General features: G+C 40.5%; 1 protein-coding gene across 2 annotated transcripts; it reads left to right on the top strand.

Annotated features, from left to right (window-relative positions):
- Positions 1-39: 39 nt before the first annotated feature.
- On the top strand, positions 40-18239 carry LOC102202290 (PDZ domain-containing protein 4-like). Of its 2 annotated transcripts, XM_005731639.1 has the most exons (8): positions 40-1654; positions 10768-10821; positions 11309-11619; positions 11772-11859; positions 11953-12051; positions 12142-12204; positions 12516-12617; positions 15161-18239. In XM_005731639.1, the coding sequence occupies exons 1-8, from the start codon at positions 1595-1597 to the stop codon at positions 17189-17191; spliced, it is 2808 nt and encodes a 935-aa protein (XP_005731696.1). In that variant the 5' UTR covers positions 40-1594; the 3' UTR covers positions 17192-18239. The 2 variants fall into 2 exon arrangements, with proteins under 2 accessions (XP_005731696.1, XP_005731697.1); XM_005731640.1 differs by lacking the exon at positions 10768-10821.
- The last annotated feature ends 321 nt before the right edge of the window (positions 18240-18560 follow it).

Raw genomic sequence — 18560 nt, 5'->3', positions numbered from 1 at the left:
AATTCAGTGAGACAGTTTACAACAGCTTTATTTGAAGAGTTAAAAGTAAAGCATCAGAATTAGTAACAGTGCAGAGCATGTCTGCAAATTCCTAAGAAATAAGGTGCCTTTCTAAATGAATTAATTGGATATGTAGGATGAACATTGGTGGTACTTGTCATAAAGAACCTTGAGCTCAACAACAACCCACCCAGCACAAAATCCAGCTGATCAATGAATCAGTTTTGTATTGATTTCCCAACACAGACGGGATAGGAGGTGTCAGTAATTATAATCAATCAGTGGGTCCAACCCATGAGCAGTTAGGTATAGTCCTGAGTATGGTTTAGCTGAATATGAGTGGTTAATAACTGGTCATGACTTCTGACAACAGATCAGATAAATGCTGCAATTTGCTGTAACAATCTGCAAACTTTACAGTTTCTGTATGTTTTATTTGCTTGTATTGTTTGGAGAAGCTTTATGAAAAATGACAGTTTTGCTGATAGTTACAGGAAAATTGGCACTCCCTCCGTGCAGTAAAGCTTGTAGTTGAAAGAATCGTGTCTTGTTTCCTGTCTTGATGTGTCTGTAGGTGTGCTTGTCTTTAGGTTGTTGTCTGTGGCATGCAGCTTATCTTAGCTGCACAGCAAGGGCTTAGAGATCCAGGCTACTGGCATAACGGGCACCACCCAACCTGCCCCACCTCCTTACTCGGTGCATTTCAATAGATTTAAATTATGAAATTACTTTAAACACGCATTGATCGTTAAGTGGAGGATCAGAATAGGTAAAGAGGGTTCTAAAAAGACACTGAGGAGGCTAAATTATCTCAGCAGCCACACTCAGCAGTCCTGGAAAGAGAGAAAGAGTGTAGTAGATGGGAAGCTCCAAGTGGCAGCGATGATAGCAGAAGGAAAAAAGAAAACTGAGGCAAATTCTTTGATAGCTGCATTGTTTGCATCTAACGGGCTCAAAGAGCATTTTTGAAAATGTGCTTTTTGGAAGTTTAGTTCTTTGAGTGAAAAAGACTCAGGAATAGCGTGGGAGAGTTCAGCGAGAGTTCTTCTGGGAAAACTTTGTCTTTTAGTGCAGTTTTTCAAACTAAAAAGCCACTGTAGCAATTTACAGCAAGCTTTCCGTGTGATCATTTTTGAAAAGTTACTGGATAAGCACAACATTTTATGCCTGATCTATTGAATGACACACAAACCAGCAGGACTCTTGAAGCACATCTTTTCCACAGATCCAGCCAAAAATCCTTCCTGATCTACAACAAGCACACAAACTTAAACAAGACACATTTCTGCTTGCCATGGAAACAGAAACTAACACGTGGGCTCGCTGCTCTGAAACTATCTCCACGTTTAAATTTACTCTGGATTACAACACTTGAGCTGCAAACAGCACGGAAGAGAAGCGAACAGTGACACAGCCAATTAAACTGTGTTCTTCCCAGCCAGGGATGTGTTGTGTGTTACTCTGAGGACTAGTTGTATGCTACAACCCTGCGAATGAGGGTGGGGCTCTCCCACTGCCATAGACAAAGACTGCACAAAGAATCCTGGTGTGAGCGTTGGTCATCTGGGGCAGTTGTGGGACCCGCACAGCCACGATGGGGTGCAACATGTGTGTGGTCCAAAAACCTGAGGAACAATACAGGGTCATGTTCCAGGTGAGCTGTCTGTCTCCTCTCCTCTCTTTGTCCTTTGACTTTCTTGAATTTCTTTCTTCGTGAGTCTTCAAGCGGAAGTGTTTGCGTGTGTCCCCAAAGTATTCTTTGTTATTCTCTCCCAACTTGTTATTTTCCTTACAGTGAAGCTGCTGCACAGGTCACAACCACCTTTCTAAATCAGCAGATGCTCAACATTTCTTGCCAACAATTTAACTAAACCATTTACACACCCAAAAAACAACACAAAAAACTGTTTTGAATCCCAAATAAATTTTGCATAAATGAGCCACTCTGATTAAAACAACAAAAATAAAATCCATAGAGTCAGCTCATGACATTAGCTATAAATTATGTGCATAGAAAGATGTTAATGACATGTTGGCCACAGTTATTTAAACTGAAGCAAATGTAAAGGATAATAAATATCTCTAATTAGTAAATCAAAACACAACGTTAGCACCACATCACCATTTCTTCCTTCACCAACCTGATTTATATTGGTTATATTGATCGGATCATAATGTGATTAATGAATATAGGGTGTGTGTGTACCTAATATATTAAGATCTTACAATGTTTCTGTGTTTCTGAGTGGGGAAAGATCAGGAGCCTATTCGGGCTTTTTAGGCTATGTAAGTATATTCAAATTAATTGTTATAAAATACAGCTACACAGATTTGTATCTATGCATTTTTATTTAATATCTTTCCAAAAAAGTGTGTTTACCTGTCCAGGTACTGCAGATGAAAATCAGCTCGTATTTAATAAATAGTTTTGCAGTATAATTTGTATCTTCCTCATATGTTTTCCCACGTTCTTTAAAAATTGTCTGATTATACTCATTACTTCTAAATAGAATTTGTTTAAAACCTTCAACTGTTACCCTCATTTTCTCATTTACCTACTTGTAAGTTTTTTCGGTGCTGGAAATGATAAGCTGAATGCAGGAAAATTACAAGATAACGGTTGTGAAGTTACACTGTAAGTCATGGTATGTGCTATAAAAGGCTGTTTGTCCTTGACAAATAAAGAAATGAATAAAACTAGTTGCAAATAAACATCAATAAATAAAGTTAATTACGTGAATCAGCCCGACTGATGCAAACTCAAAGTCATAACCTGCTTTTTCTTCTCTCCTCTGTTTTATGGATTTTTATACATGTATAAATTAGCCTAGTACCTCTTGAACAAGCCTGCTAATTGATGTATTGGAATAGTCATCTAGTGACAATAATACTGATAATTATGATAATGGTACTTCACAGTGATTATGATGATATGATCTGAGAGAACAGGGTACCACTGCATGAGATGCAGAGATAGGCTGGCACAGACAAAGTAGCCTTGTGGTGCAGAGCCACAGAGGCATGAGGATGGATGGGTTGTTAAACTGGGCTAAAGTGTTGTGAGAGAGAGGGGTTGCCACGGTTACAGCTTCAGCACCACCTGCCAACTGGGACCACAGACTGAATGTGAGTAAGCTCATCTGGCTGTGCAGTGCCTAAAGGAAGCTGCTGCTTCGCAACGCCGTGATGCATGCAGTGACCGAAAAGAGGTCCCATGCTTACTAAGCATGAAAAATGCTCGGCACACATAGCTATGGAGTGCAACACTTGTAGTATCTGTGGCACCAGAAGCCTCAGCTGAAACTCTATTGCCTGCTGAAGTCGGGGTGTAAGCCAGTTAACTGGGTTGCATCTGGTGCCAAAGGCAATGCCAAGAGAGAGGAAAACAGGAAGAGAGCCCAAACAGAAGCACAGTTATGTGTCAAAGAGGGAGTCCAAGCATGTGAATGAAAGCGTCTGGGAAAGCCTGACTGTCTTTTCTCCCCGCTGCTTGTCCTTAGATGTCAAAAGTAATTGATTTGAACACTTCAGGGAGCAGGGGCGAATATAGAGGTTTGAGTGACTTCACAAATCCCCAGGGTGGAGGGTGAGGGGTGAGGAGGTGGCGTGCACAGTTTGGTATGTGATCATAAATTCAGAGCATGGGTGGATCATTCCACAATCAGTGACCTTACCTAACAAGAGTCAGCAATAACGACACTGACTGCATGCAGGTCAGCATTGTGGCAAGTAGAAAACACATAATTTCATTAATCGGGTGATTGTGAAGTCAACTGTACTCGAGGGTTGTGTCAGACATAGGCATCTGTCAAGGTTTGTCATCCCAGAGTCCATTCAGCTTGATCAGACACCTGCACGTGCCTTCCAGACGGGTGTGGTGAGGAGTGGACTGAAGAGTGACAGCCGTGAAAATAGGGTGTATGATTTGGAGCAGGCAGAAGACTTGTCATGTTGCAGAGAAAGATGCTTTCTCTGCACCCAAAAGTATTGAGGTGGTGAGACAGCAAGACTACATACAGTGTGGTCTATTAAACATGAAAAACAAGTATGAGACAAGAGAGCGAACGCAGATGGGGTATCAAAGCGGAGCCAAAGCCCTTGGCTTAGAGAGGCTGATCGCTACAAGTGCAATCAGAATATTATGAACACTAGAAGTCTCATAAAAGAAGCACGAGCTGGTTTGTGCTAAACTGCTAAAAAAAAAGTAAAACACTTAAGAAGCAAAAAAAAGCAACAGGAAGGTGATCAGAAACCTGCTTCTCTACACAAAATTCAATCAAGGTTATTTTACGGTAACGATAACTGAAAAAGCAAATCTTGCTGTGCAGATGGCTGAATAATCCAAAGATCACGCCAAGCAAAAAATTGAGGTACACGGCACTTAATCATTAAAAAAAACATCATAAAAGAGAAACATAATTACACTTGCACCCCACATTTCCTGGCTTTCCACGCTATTCATTTTCCCTTTAGAGGGAAGCGGCTTTGAGCTGTTTTCCTTAACTAACATGTATAATTATACCTTCAAATTAGATGCAGTCTACTGAGTAACTGAGTCTGTCTTTAGACAATAAATACAGCGTTAAACAGCTTACAGCTACATCGCGCTCTAAAACCAGCCTGTTAAATCTGACTATATCAAAACACTTGCTTCTCTTGCCAAAGGAATAAAACTCATGCATTATACATTGGGCCTCTGCTACACATACGCTGCATACTGGTGGTTGGTACACACCCATTGGCATGTTTCTAATCAATACTGCGTCCTACAGCCACAAGTAAGAAGAAATATTTCGGTTCACTTGATGAATCGCAGAGCTGCAGGCAGATATGAATATTACCAACCATTTTTTAAGCAGCATTTTATTTTACATACATTTTACAGAGTACCTGACCCACACACTCAACAAACCTATTCCTCCCCTCTGAGCCCTTCAGCCGCTCCCTTCTTTTCCTCTCCCGTCACTGTAAAGCAGGAGGCTGTTTCCATGGCAACCCGCGTCATTAAACGGACCTGATGTGCTTTCATTCACGGTGACAAGAAGAAACATGCTGACACTCGCAAGAAGCAAACACATCAGAATCGATACATACCAATGACCAGCTGATGAAGCTGGATAAGTGCACAGAGGCAATCACACCCAGCCGGTGCACCCCGGTGTGTGTGAATGACAAACGCAGCCGCATGCTGGCACATGTGGACAGAATAAAGACACATCTGACAGTATACTGTAACATGATTTACTACAGAAGTATTTCAACAGCATGCTGTACTGCAGTGCTATCATATTGGAGTTATGATATCATTCACCGATTATATAATTTATCTTTATTTACACCTTTTCCTATAAATACTTTAATTGAATTGGTTAAAATACTATTTTATTCTATCTAACATCTTAAAACTGGCGAGAAATTGTTTACAGCACATTATAAAGTAGTCAAATATAAGGTGAAGTGCTGCTTCTATAAATCCTACCTAAACAATTTAAACTCAGTTGTCTCATATAGCCATTCTTTATATGTTTATACACCAACATCCTGTTCACAGGAGGAGCTAAAGATATTGACAAATACATCAAAATGAGCAGATGGAGAGTGCATTTTTCTGCCAAGACTGTCAGTTCCCTCCTTCCCACGAATGGGTTTAGTCCCTGGATCAACAAGAATAACTGGATCCCTCTAAGCCTGTCATTTTTTCTTAAGATAATCAAAATGATGTGTCTCGATTTTTCTTATTTTAATTTGATATGTATTTGTGAAAAAATGACAAGAAATGAGGACTGCGATGATTGACAATATCAGTATCAGTTCAGTGACCGTGATAATGATGTTACTGCAATGTCGAAAGAAAAGAAAATAATGATATCAGTCAAATTCTGGTGTTTTCTGGTCAATTAAACACAAAATACAATTGCAGGAGACAGTCTTTAACAATACCCATACAGTCACTCAGTTATTTAGAATAATATCAGAATAATAGATGAATGACTGGAATCATTTCCATGTTGTTTATTTATTAGATGGCATTTCAGCTTTTAAATATCACAGTTTCTGTATTAGTAATCATGAAACTGGTGTGTGGAAAATGTCCAATTTGGCCTATCTCACAGTGGCAATCCAGATCCAGATTCGGATATGGATCATTTCCAAAAGTTAATCACTTCTAAGTTGGGTCCCAGCTGTGATAAGATTTTCATGAGTAATTGTGCAAACTAACAGATAAACCGAACGATCACATAACCTTCTTGGCATCAATATGACTGTGTTTCTATGCAACCCTAACAGTGTGTTAGAAATAATTGAAGCATCAACTGGAGCAAAAAGGAAAAGACAAACAGGTAATTTAAAGGAGTTAAATAGACTGCCTGACAGACTGTTTGTTACCTTCTCAAGTGTCAGCTGTCTGTAATGCCAAAGGTGTGTTTGTCTATGCCCAATCTATGTATCTACCTAAGCATTTAAAGCAATTTGTGAATCCATCCATTCTCTTCTGCTTATCCTTGCGATGATCAATGTGTGAATACTTTGTCAAATCAATATCTTCTCAGTGTTATCACTTTATAATAAGACCACCACTCCAGGCTTGTCTACTTAAATTAGCTCGGTGATATCAAACAATCGGGGTTATATCTGGAGTAGGTCAGCTCTGTCTCCAGATTAATTGATTTTCTGAGGTGACTGGTGCAGCTTTCAAAGCATGGGAGGATGAGAAAAATCAATTACCAAACAAGTCAGAATTCAATAAGTCGGGGGTGGTTGGTGCAGGTATCGTTCATGCATGCTCCTGCATAAACACTGTGGAAATGCAAATGAACACAAGCTTGGAAAAACTTGGTGATGCTGAGAAGAAAAGCTTAAAGGCTGCACTTTAGATTAAGATTGATCTTATTTGTGTAGGGGTTTTTTAACCTACAATGAAGACTATGTGTGAGATAATGTGCATTATTGTGTAGTGAGTCATTGCCTTCCCTCTTCTTTTTCATCTCAGCCTGTTGTACAGCACATGGGATTAATTTGCTCTTTAAAGGGCTCTCGGATAAAAACTAATTATGCATCAACCACTTAGTAATTCCCCGTAAGCTCCATTGTGTGTGTGTTTACATGCAAGTCTCGATCGCAGTGTCAGGCTCTCTCTCTGTTTACATTTACCCGGTGAATTCTTGAAAGCTTGTTTTCTACATCTCTCCATCATCATTACACCTCTCTTCACCTCCTTTCCGCTCCTTATGTCTCGTATGCTTTGCTTTCTCCGTCTACACTTTGAACTCAGCCTCTCTTTCATCTCTATCCACAACATCCCCACCCTCCACTTCACAGCCACCGTAGATACCACCACCGGCAGCCCCCTGCTGTGAATCTCGGAGACTGTTTTTTCTGAATTTTAATATAATTTTAAATGTAAATAAACTACACAAGGAGCCTGGGGATGGGTGAGCAACAGAAGCTTTTGTTTTTTACATTTTATTTTTTTGTGAGTGCATAGTTTAGCTTCTAAACCGCAAATGTACATAATGACCCAGTAACCCAGAGAAAATAGAGTACAGCATTTGGAAAGAGTGTAATGGATTGTCCATCAAGTCGGATCTGAAAAGCTGCCTAACACACAACAACGTTTACCCCGCATGAAGTCATCTTAAAAGCAATCTCAGCACCTCTCATTGATAATAAATGAGAAAGCCCCCTTTTACCCCTTCTATCAGTATTCATACCTGTCACTCATGACCATGGAGCTGACTTCTAATAGCCTCTCTCTGATCGTGAAGGGCATACAGCACAGGAACAATAGAAATGTCCTACAGTGAAAAATAGATAATGAGTTGAGTGTTGCAACAAACATAATACAAAACACACAAATTGTAGATTGTTAATTCCTTCATCACTAGTCGGTCATGCAGGGAGGAAGTGTCTTATTTGTAGTGAAGAGCCTCATTAAGAAAGGCAGCAAGATTTATGGAGGAACATTAGTGAGAGGAAGGTGGGCCAACAGAAATAGATGGAAATAGAGGAGTGCGAATTGCTATCTCGAGGGAAGGGACAGAGCAGACAGAACTGCTGAGGCAGCATGGCAAAATAAATGCAGAGCCTGGAGAAAACTGGAGAGAGAAGAAGCAGGAGAGGACATGGCTTTAGATGCAGAGAACAGAAAGGAATTTGATGCTATGGAAAAACACGAAAGGTAGACCCCAAGGGATGGAGATGCAGTTGCTGTAGGAGTATGTGGGAGAACCAATGTGGGGAAGAAAAAAAGTGTGGGGAACAGGAGCCCAGTGCGGCAAGAAAGTTTTTGTGCTTGGCTGCACAGGGGAACATTGATTTGACATGCAATTACTGGAAGGGGACAAGATTTGAAAGAGGGAGTGGGCACATGAAGCAGAGTGGTAAAGATGTGGCGAGTCGCAGACAGCCAAGGTCAGTGACTGTGTACAACAAGAATGAAATTATACCAAGGCTGTCTGGCTCAGTAACATTGGTATGCACACATCTTCATTTTGCTGTCTCTCATATGGAATGACACCAAGAAAATTAAATTCATCTACATGTGATGTAAATGTCTTTAAATTAATGGTATTTTAGATTGAAATTTACAAACGTGTGACGCATTGGCTCTATGAGGCCCCAGTTGTTGAAGCAATGATAATATTCTGATCCTTATCCTTAACAGACTGCATAAAAAAGATGAACAAATCCACTGTGACAGCAACCTGTGTTTGTCATCTTGGAGTGTCTTGAAATGCGACATAATGAGCAAGGGGGTGACTGATAAACCAGCAATCGATTAGTGCCAGCGGAGGCTTGCTGTTTAGCTTAATTAGTATAGGTTCATCAGAAACCCAACTTTAGTCTCCCATTTGACTCTAATTGAGGCCATAATATATAAATCCAAAATCACTGTATTCAGACTTAAAAATAGCAATCATGACCACAAACTGAAAAAGAAGCTAAACACCTAAAACAATTATTCAGTCCTGCTTCTGTACCAAAAGGCCCGTAGTTTTTAGTTTTCACAAATGCACTAGTATTAATATGCCAGAACTGAAATACACTTATGTCTTTTAGTTTTTCTCACAGGGAAAATGGTTTTTCCTTATAAATTGCTAGCATTCTGCTAATTGGTAACATGACACACTCCCTTGTTGGCATTTTAAATCATTTTCAAAAGATTACTAGATATTAGAAGTTTACAGTAAAGCTAAAGTACTTGCAGAAATGCACTTCACGGTAGTATAGTCTGAAGCTATATCCATCTTTTATATACAATATATATTTTATACATAATTTTCAATAGCTAGTTAGCTTAAAGCTATTGTTAGCTTCCATGCTAGCATGCAATACCATGCAAATGTCTAGAGCCATGCCATCTTTATTTAGATTTATCTTGTAAAGATCCAGAGTTTCTTGTAGTTTATTTTTGTTAAATTGATCATTTGATTATGATAATGATCCCAAACACAATGCCAACCAATAAAAGCACACTTAGATAGAAAAACACAATGGGACACTATCCTTGGATCTCAAAATTACTGAAGGAGTACGACTACGGCATTCCATCCAAAGAATCTCTTTGAAGAAGCATGGAGAACTATTGCTGAAGACTACTTACATTTACTCAGATATACATGAAATATTGCTTAAGAGAGTTAAGTCTGTGTTGAAGAATAAAAGTGGTCAGACTAAATGGTGGCTTTCAGTCTCATTAGAATTGTGCAAATTATGTTTTTCCTCATATACTGTATTTTAATACAAGCATCTTCCAATAAATCCTGCAGCTATTTCAATTTCCTTACCAAACAAAGAAATGAGGAGTGACTCGAGAATTTTGCACAGTACTATAATTGCAAATTAGAAATAAACCACTGAGTATAATGTTAACTATAATTAGTTGTTTGTCAACTAAAATATTGAAGAAATTAGGGCTATTGTTATAATAAAAGAGTACTGAAATCACATGTTGTGGGAAAGCTGAATGTATAAAATACATAACATTTCATTCTGTGGTGGTAGTCAAGCCAGTTTAGCCTGAATACTGAATGAATCTTTCTCCCTTAGGTTTGTGCAAAGCACTGCTTGGTATGATAAGGATTGTTTTGCTTTAAGTCACCTTGAAGGCAAAATCCTTGTACTGTTTCATTTTTTTCTCCAGTTGTATTTTCAATAATCTTACATTTTTAATGCCCTCTCTCCGCTTTGCTGTTCGAACAGTACATGGACAGAAAGGAGAAGTTTCAAAAGCCAAAGGATATTAAAACAGCACAAGTGAATCAAAACATACACAAGCAGGAGCAGTATACTGTGGCGTATATTTGGGTCTGTTTAAGAACATAAAAGTATGCTTAATAAAATATCTGAAATACCTATGAAACAGGTATAAATGTTTTCCCGATCAAAATTCTGAAAGTCTAATTTGCTGGCAATTATGTTACGAAGGTTTTCAGTTTCATTTCCCACTCTTCTGTAAAAAGAAGGAAAATGAAACTATGTTTTCCAGATTGAAAGATTTATGCAGAGAGGAATCACCTTTATTTTGCACAGACAAAAGATAAAAGTGTTTTGCAGACCAGAATGACTAACGTACTGAGGAAACTCCATTTGATATTTGTCAATGTTGAAGCTTAATATGCGATTTTTCTCTGCCATTACCTTTGGTCCTCTCCATTATAAGAAAAAAAAAAGTTCTCAGTGACCCCTTTCCATTTTCCATCTATTCACAGTTGTAATTACTTTCTAACTTCACCATTTTCCTGATGGCTTTCTTTCTCTCCACAGAAGGGTCACATAAGCAACATGCTGTGCTCTTTTGATGCTGATGGTCGATTGAAGGTCTCAGTATTCGGCTTTTTGCTCTGCTGCTTGGTGTGATGTGTCGAAGCCTTTTATATAACTTGTTTTTACGCTTCTATGTCCCTGTATGAAGTCTACTAGCTTTGTGACACTTAAGTGTATGTTTTGAGTTTTCTGTTCACTAACTTAGTGTCAGTTTTGCTTTATTTTAGGTATCTGTAGCTGTAGTTTCCCCTTCTTCATTTCCGTCTGTGAACTAACCTTGCCCATTTATTCTAACTGCTGATATGAGTTGCTATCTTCCTCTCCTCCACTTCTTGTCATTCATATCAGCATCTTTATGGTTCAGTTTTTACTAAAATTCCGTCTCTGGTCATTTCTGCTTGCTGTTTATTTTTTGCAGCTGTGGAAAATCTACAGCTTATTTCTTCTTCCTGGAATTATTTTATTTTATTCCTCTTCCTCCTCTCATTTTGCTCTTCCACTATTGAATTGTGATGTTTGTTGTTGTTTTTTTTTTTTTCAGGTGAATGGGAAGGAGTTGACACGTCTGTCGGGGGATCCCACCCTGGACATACGGGACCCTGTGCTATCCAGCATACTGAGGAGGGGGGCCCGCAGACGGGCGGGCTTAGCAGGAGCTCCTGGAGGCCAAGTGCCAGTGACCATGGGCATGGCCGACTGTGTGGACAGCTGCACCCAAACAGACATCAGCTTCCAGCATATGTTGACTCTGGGCAAGAGCAGCCAGCATCCCTGTGGAGCTCCACCCCCACCCGACCCGCCACCGTCCCCTCCTCTGCCTCCACTCCTGGAACCATATCTACTCAATGAACTGTGAGTGGGAGCAGTTTAATTGGATTCTGCAGCATGTCCAACCATCAGACCAGAACTCACCTGCTGTGCTATCCCATGCCATTCTGTTCACACATTTGAAGTCGGTAGCTGCCCCAATTACTCAAATATTTCATGAATTTTCTCATCCTCAGCTTTATAGAGCCTGTATACTATGACCCCACAGACTACTTCGACATCAACCAGCATGAAGTGGACAGGCAGGATGAGCTGGAATATGAGGTGAGAGCCTATTAGCTACCTCAAAACTCTAGTACAGAAAGCTGATCCCCACTTCGTGTCTGACATTCGTTAACTTTCTTCTAACTACATCAGGAGGTGGAGTTGTACAAGTCTCGACAGCAGGATAAACTGGGTCTGACAGTGTGTTACAGAACTGATGAGGAGGAGGACCTTGGGATCTATGTAGGCGAGGTGAAGACAGTATCATGAATGTTAAAACTTTATCAGTAGTTCAAAAAAGTAGTTCCCATTTGTTCATAATTCTAGCCGTTATCGTTTTAGGTGAACCCCAACAGTATAGCTGCAATGGATGGTCGTATCCGCAAAGGGGATCGAATACTACAGGTAGAGGTTTTCTAAGCTAAGGTTCCTTTTCTATGCCATTACTTTATGTAATATTAATGCCTAAATCTGAAGTCTTAGATAACCCCGTGGACCACATCCTGTGTGCCTCATTTCAAAAGAATTTGCTAATAGCGCCACATTTAAGATGAATTCTTCTTGAATATTATTTCCTATGCTATTAAACTACAGAGAGGTTTTTTCAGTAGCTTAATAAAGAAACCCATTTTCCTGAACTGTGCACTTTAATTCAATCTAACATTGGTATTAAGGCTCTTACATTATCTGACATTATTCTCTCCTTTCACTGTCAGATAAATGGAGTGGACATCCAGAACAGAGAGGAGGCGGTAGCTATTCTCACCAGAGAGGACAGCACTAATGTATCCCTGCTTCTCGCACGACCCGAGATAGAGGTGAGGAAATTGGAGATGCAGTTTTTAGGGGAAAATGCTACAAAATTCAGTCAAAATACCCAGCGGAAAAATGCACTGTTCTCCCTTTATCTCCCTTTTTGAGCAGCAGCAAATTTGTTTGCTTGGATATAGGTGATACTACAGACATTACATTAACATTTAGTCACAAAAATGAAAGGTAATTTAGACACAAGAACAAATAAAAGAAGAGATAGAAAACAAAAGGAATAACTTGGCGTTGTGCTTTAGTGTTTCAGGAGGCAGAAAAGCAAAGGGGTGCAAAAACACGATGAGAACACAGATAACATGAAGGGAGAGACAAAGACAAATAGTGCTTGTACTCGCAGTGCTAATGTGGCACCACTTTGTTTCACTCAAGGTCACTCTTCCAGCAGATATGGGGGCACTGTAACACACATCAGACGGCCCTGAATAACATACCTCTGCCAAATTACTTGTAAAACCACAACACGTGTCGACCCGCTCAAATGGATTTTTCATTGCAAAGCTTCACAAGAACGCGCTTCATATGGAGGCAGGCAAAATATGTGAGAAAGCAAAAAATTTGTATGCGGTCTGAGTTTTAGTGCAGATTTAAAAGGCACTCATTAAAATGGTTTAAGCCAAACACACACACAAACACACAAACAGCCTGTCCTCTGTTTAAATGCGTCCTTGTGTTAGAGCACAAGCACTGGCTGTGAAAGGCTGACAAGATTTATATTGCTAAGGCATTGTCCCACATTAGGATTCAAGTGAGAGAGGGAGAATCATCAGAGGGAAATGCACAAGCAGAGATTAAAGAGATCTGTTGCCCTGTGGGAGAAAGAAGGAGAACTGAAGGGGTTTGCCAAAGAATGAGAATGAAGACGAACCTAATCAATAGCTCGCCTCACGGTCTGCATGCAGTTCACATTCAAATCAAACCAATTAGGCAAAGAGCAGGAGGAGTGAATTGTTTACTAATTTGAGACCAAGTATTTGAAATATAACTAATTAGCTTTTGAGGGGGTGCCAATCAAGTCTGCAAATTAAACAGATTAGAAAAGACAACACCTCTTTATGAATTTAAATTCTCATTAATTTCTAAAGACTGGATCACTCTCATCAACTAATGCTGATACTTACACATCATCAAATGACTTTTCTTTTCTTTTTGGCACCTAGTCCTCTCAGATTTTTTGTTTGTTGTTTTCTGTAGAGACATATTGGTAAATGGAAATCCAATGTATTTTTGAGTGTAAAAATCTTACAGAGCACTGGCTCCATCTAGTGACTCAGTTCAGACATCCACTGTAGTGGAAATTAAAGCTGCTTTTATCAGTACTGCTAGGATAAAAATTGGTCTAAATTTCCACAAAAAATCCACAAATTTACAAGGTTCTTTTTTTTTCATGTATTTTTAACTCTAAAACACTATTTTAAGGCTAATAATTCAACAGCAAGTTCATAAAGGCAGTAAAGTTTAGCCGCTGAAGTACACCTTTTGTTGGAGGCCAGATTAAAAGGAGAGTAAGTCTGAACTGGAGTCACGGATCCTGTTTTCCTGTGTCTGTTACCCGTATAAATAGGCAACTGCCTCCTTCACAGTCTACTACCTTTGATGTTGTTAAGCTGCTTTAAACTCACCTTACACTGTCTGTGTAAAATACACACAAATCGACACCCTTGCTATTCTTAAAAGGTTATTCTTTCTAAGATCAAGGGACTGAAACTAAACTGGTCAGGACGTTATGTAAGCTTTATTTAGGCCAGTATTTAAACTTAAATCATTGATCAGACTATTATTATCAGACTTTTGGGTTATTTAAATCTCACACTGAAAACATGTCTCAGCTGAAACGGAAATTATTTTTCTTTTGTAGACATGAGTCGGGTTTCTTTCTTTGTTTTTTACTGTATTACATCGATGCCATTTTAATTGTGACATTCCTTTCCTTTACACATGCTTTGTCTTAGTCAGATCGTTCATAACCATACCATCACCCACCTCAACTATACAGTTGACGTAGTTAATATTAAACGTTAAATGCTGGCTTGTCTCAAAACCCTCTGAAGTTAAATAATGATACATTTGATTTATTAGTGATTGATCTAAACATTTCCACAGTTCTGTCTCAAAAATGTAAAGCTGTCTACTTGTAACCTGGGAGGGATTTTTGACAGGTCTGTGTTGATGCTCAAGTAAAAACCATTATACAGTCATTATATCATTTTTGTCCATTAATGATTTCCACAAGGCTGCATTTTTTTCCTGACTTGATTAGTGGAATACTCTTTAGTCAGATCTCATGTCACCGAGTCACCAGGTGATTCAGAATGGCATTGCCCAGATTTTAACTGCCATCAAGAAATATGAACATATTATGACCGTATACCTGCTGAATTTCATATTGTATGTAAAAACTTACCATTGACTTTTACGATACCCATTCTTTGATTTGACCAACTTCCAAATGAATAATTTTCCTGTGTTTTTTGTCTCTTCAACAACGAACAACTGCCATCATCAACTGGTGCTGGATACACCTTTTACCTGTTAGAATGACAACCAGCTGGATCCAGATGAGCTGGAGCTGGAGCCATTAGACAATGCTGTCCACCTGGCCAGCTGTCATAGTGTGAAGAACAGCCCTTCTGTTCTGGGTGCAGGACCTGGAGGTTTTGCTGGTGTTCTACCCAGCCACAGTCATTCACTGAACAGGGATTCCCCCAGTTTGCTTCAGACAGTGCTGAGCAATAGCCAGGAGCTAGACAGTGGGGTGGGTCGTACAGATGAAAGCACACGCTATGAGGAGTCTTCAGAGCATGACCTTCTGGGAGACGACCACACTAGTGCCTCCAATACGAATGCAACCAACACACCAGGCAGCATGCGCAAATTTTTCTCCAGCCGAGGGGAAACTCCACCCTTGCTGCATTCCCAGGACCTCCAGTTTAGCACGGACTCCCTTTTAGGTCTGGAATCTGTTAATGGAGGCGGCTTGGAACAGGGGGAACGTTTGGAAAGGCCCTACAAGGCAGATCCTGTGAGGATGATGATGCCTGGGCTGACTGAGGAGGAGTGTGAGAGGTACAAAGAGCTGCTGGAAATCAAGTGTTACTATGAAAAGAACAGTAATGCTCTAACGTTACTGGGAGGTCAGGGGCCAGCACAAGAGGAAGGGGGTGTCTCACTGGATGTGAACAGGAATGAAAGTCTGACACAGCATGAGATGGCTCTCCTAGAAGAGGAACTGCGCCACTTGGAATTCAAGTGTCGCAACATCCTGAGGGCACAGAAAATGCAGCAGCTGAGGGAGCGATGCCTGAAGGCTTGGCCTCTAGAGGAAAAGAATGGGGCAAGTGTAGGGGCTGGAGCAGGAGCTGGACGCTTGGACATTAATGGTACTTTGGTCAGCGAGGAATCCTGTCACCATGCTCTTTCAGATATCAACGAGCTTCCCGAGAGGGAGCGCTCAGATAAAGATAGCACGAGTGCCTACAACACTGGAGGGGAAAGTTGCAGGAGTACCCCTCTTGCCAATGAACAGTACCCTTCACATTCCACACAGAGTCTGGAGGGAGGAGAGTGTCTTCACTCAGCAGGTATGCAGACTCCAGCGTCCACTCGGCAGAGAGAGAGAGGAACCAGAGGGGACGGAATACAAGAAAACTTAAACCAACCCTATTCTCCCCACGCTCACAGGCGAGGGGCTGAAGCAAAGACTTCCAGCCCTGGTGCAAAGGTTAGGTCCCTGTCCAGAGATGGGGGAACCAGGAGGGGCTCAGATGGAGGAGTGAGACGTAATCCCAAAGCTAACGGAATGGCTGACAGGGGTGGTGGACGCAGTGCAGAAAACAGCCCTTATTTGTCTCGCCGTCAGACTGAAACACAGCCGCCTCAACGCTACCTGAGCTGCATGCAGCTGAGGTCCCCCTCCACCTCTGAGCAGCTGGGTGGACTAAGAAATGCTCCCAAAGAGGGCATCATAGATAATGGAGGCGATGCAAGCCCAATGAGCCTGGGTAGCACATGCAAAGATGTTACCCAGGCCCCAGGTGCTGCATCCTTACCCCTGTCTCCTCCACTGCTGCCTGCCTCCCCTCGAATGGAGTGGAAGGTGAAGATTCGCAGCGATGGCACGCGCTACGTGGCCAAGCGGCCTGTGAGGGATCGCCTCCTGAAGGCACGCGCCATGAAGATCAGAGAAGAGCGCAGCGGCATGACAACAGACGACGACGCTGTAAGCGAAATGAAAATGGGACGTTATTGGAGCAAAGAGGAACGCAAGCAGCAGCTGCTGAAGGCCCGAGAGCAGCGGCGGCGCAGAGAGTTCATGATGCAGAGCCGCCTCGACTGTCTGAGAGAGCGTGAGAGGGAGCAGGGAAGCAGCGGAGGAGGACAGCAGGGAACCGAACAACAGCAAGAACCAACTTCAATCCTGGAGTTGTGTCACCGCAGGAGCATGAAGAAGCGGAGTCGCAAAATCCTGGACAATTGGATCACTATACAGGAGCTACTGGCTCATGGAACCAGGTCTGCGGATGGGAAGAAAGTCTATAACCCCCTGCTGTCTGTCACCACAGTCTGAGGAAAGAAATGATCAGAGAGTGAGGGCAGAGAGTTAGGAATATAAGAAAGTGCCAAAGTGTTTTACTTTCAGGATGAGCAGCTTCAGTAAACCATGGCACAAATGTTAATCTGCAGAGATGCCGCAACACAAATTCATGATGGTAAATGACTGTAATGATTACAAAACCTTAGGCCTGAGTTCAAAATCCAAAAGGAAAACTGTCACGTTCTGTGTCTAGAAAAACACGCAGTCGAAATGATCATTCATTGAAGAAATGAACTCGAAGCCCACAAATGCAATGCATTTTAAATACACTGTAGCAGACCTATAGACCTAAAAGACACAGAATTAAGTAAACAAAACGATGTCTGCTGTCAGGGATTGAACCACCTGCTGTTTAACAACTAGAAACTATTTTATGATCGAAAGAATGCAGAAAAATCAAAAGTGAAGCCAAGAGCCATGCAGCTGTGAAATAAGATGAGTTAAAGTCACTTCTGTGCCATAAAACTGAACATTTAGTGTCCACAGAGGACTTCTCATTAAGCACACCTTCAAAAGAACATTTTGTGCCAGTTTATGTCGTTACAATTTCCTACATTCTTGAAGTGTTCATGTACAAATGCCTCTTTGTTTTTGTCGTAAGAAAGCCAACATCTTCAGCTGATCACAGATGCTTCTTGGTCATGAGGAGCTGAGCGGTGCCTTCCTTTCGGGCAGACTTGACTGTATATAGCACATTTTTCAATGATACAAAAAAAATAAAAAATCTAGAGGAAAAAATAAACGGTGATGCACAAAGCAGCCTAATTACCGTTTTTCCAAAAAGAAACACTGTATCATACAAGCACATTAATCATTTGATAGCGTTTCATGCAAAACTAGACCAATACATTTTGGTTAGTATGCAGTATAGTTTATCTTAATGCTGACTGTGATCAAGGCTATTGCAATGCAAAATAAAGTTGAAAAAAATTCCTGTTAATTTGGTCTACTTGAATTGCAATCATAGCCAAGGATGGGACGACTAATTTCCTAACTTATGTAAACTAAAGCTAATTTTTCATCTGGCTTATATGCATGTTTGATATTAAGACAGAAATGTTCTTTTTTTCATGTTCTTTAAAATTGAAGGCCTTTAACATAATGTAATCGTGGATGTGTCTTTCTATGACTTTGCTCAAAATCCTAGCATAGAAAAAAGAAAACCTGGTGTACTCGTCTGTTCAATATTGTGAAATCCAGTGTCTGTCATTTTACAGTGAAAGCTTTTCTAAATAAATGCTGTGATCATCTTACTAATCATTTGAGAAGTCTGTCCATCCTTATCCTCATCTAAACAACCTTTCATCCAATAAATAAATTAAAATGAATATAATAATAATAA

The sequence above is a fragment of the Pundamilia nyererei genome, unplaced genomic scaffold, assembly GCF_000239375.1.
Source record: "Pundamilia nyererei isolate P.nyererei 1_Seehausen unplaced genomic scaffold, PunNye1.0 scaffold00044, whole genome shotgun sequence".
Taxonomy (NCBI): Eukaryota; Metazoa; Chordata; class Actinopteri; order Cichliformes; family Cichlidae; genus Pundamilia; species Pundamilia nyererei.
Note: the sequence above shows the minus strand (reverse complement) of the source record. Positions and strands in the feature narration are given on the sequence as shown.

Coding starts and splice junctions, on each gene's coding strand:
- LOC102202290 (XM_005731639.1), top strand. CDS start 1,595: ATGGGGTGCAACATGTGTGTGGTCCAAAAACCTGAGGAACAATACAGG. Junction 10,822..11,308: donor ATGCTGATGGTCGATTGAAG/GTCTCAGTATTC, acceptor TTTTTTTTTCAG/GTGAATGGGAAGGAGTTGAC. Junction 11,860..11,952: donor AGGATGAGCTGGAATATGAG/GTGAGAGCCTAT, acceptor TAACTACATCAG/GAGGTGGAGTTGTACAAGTC.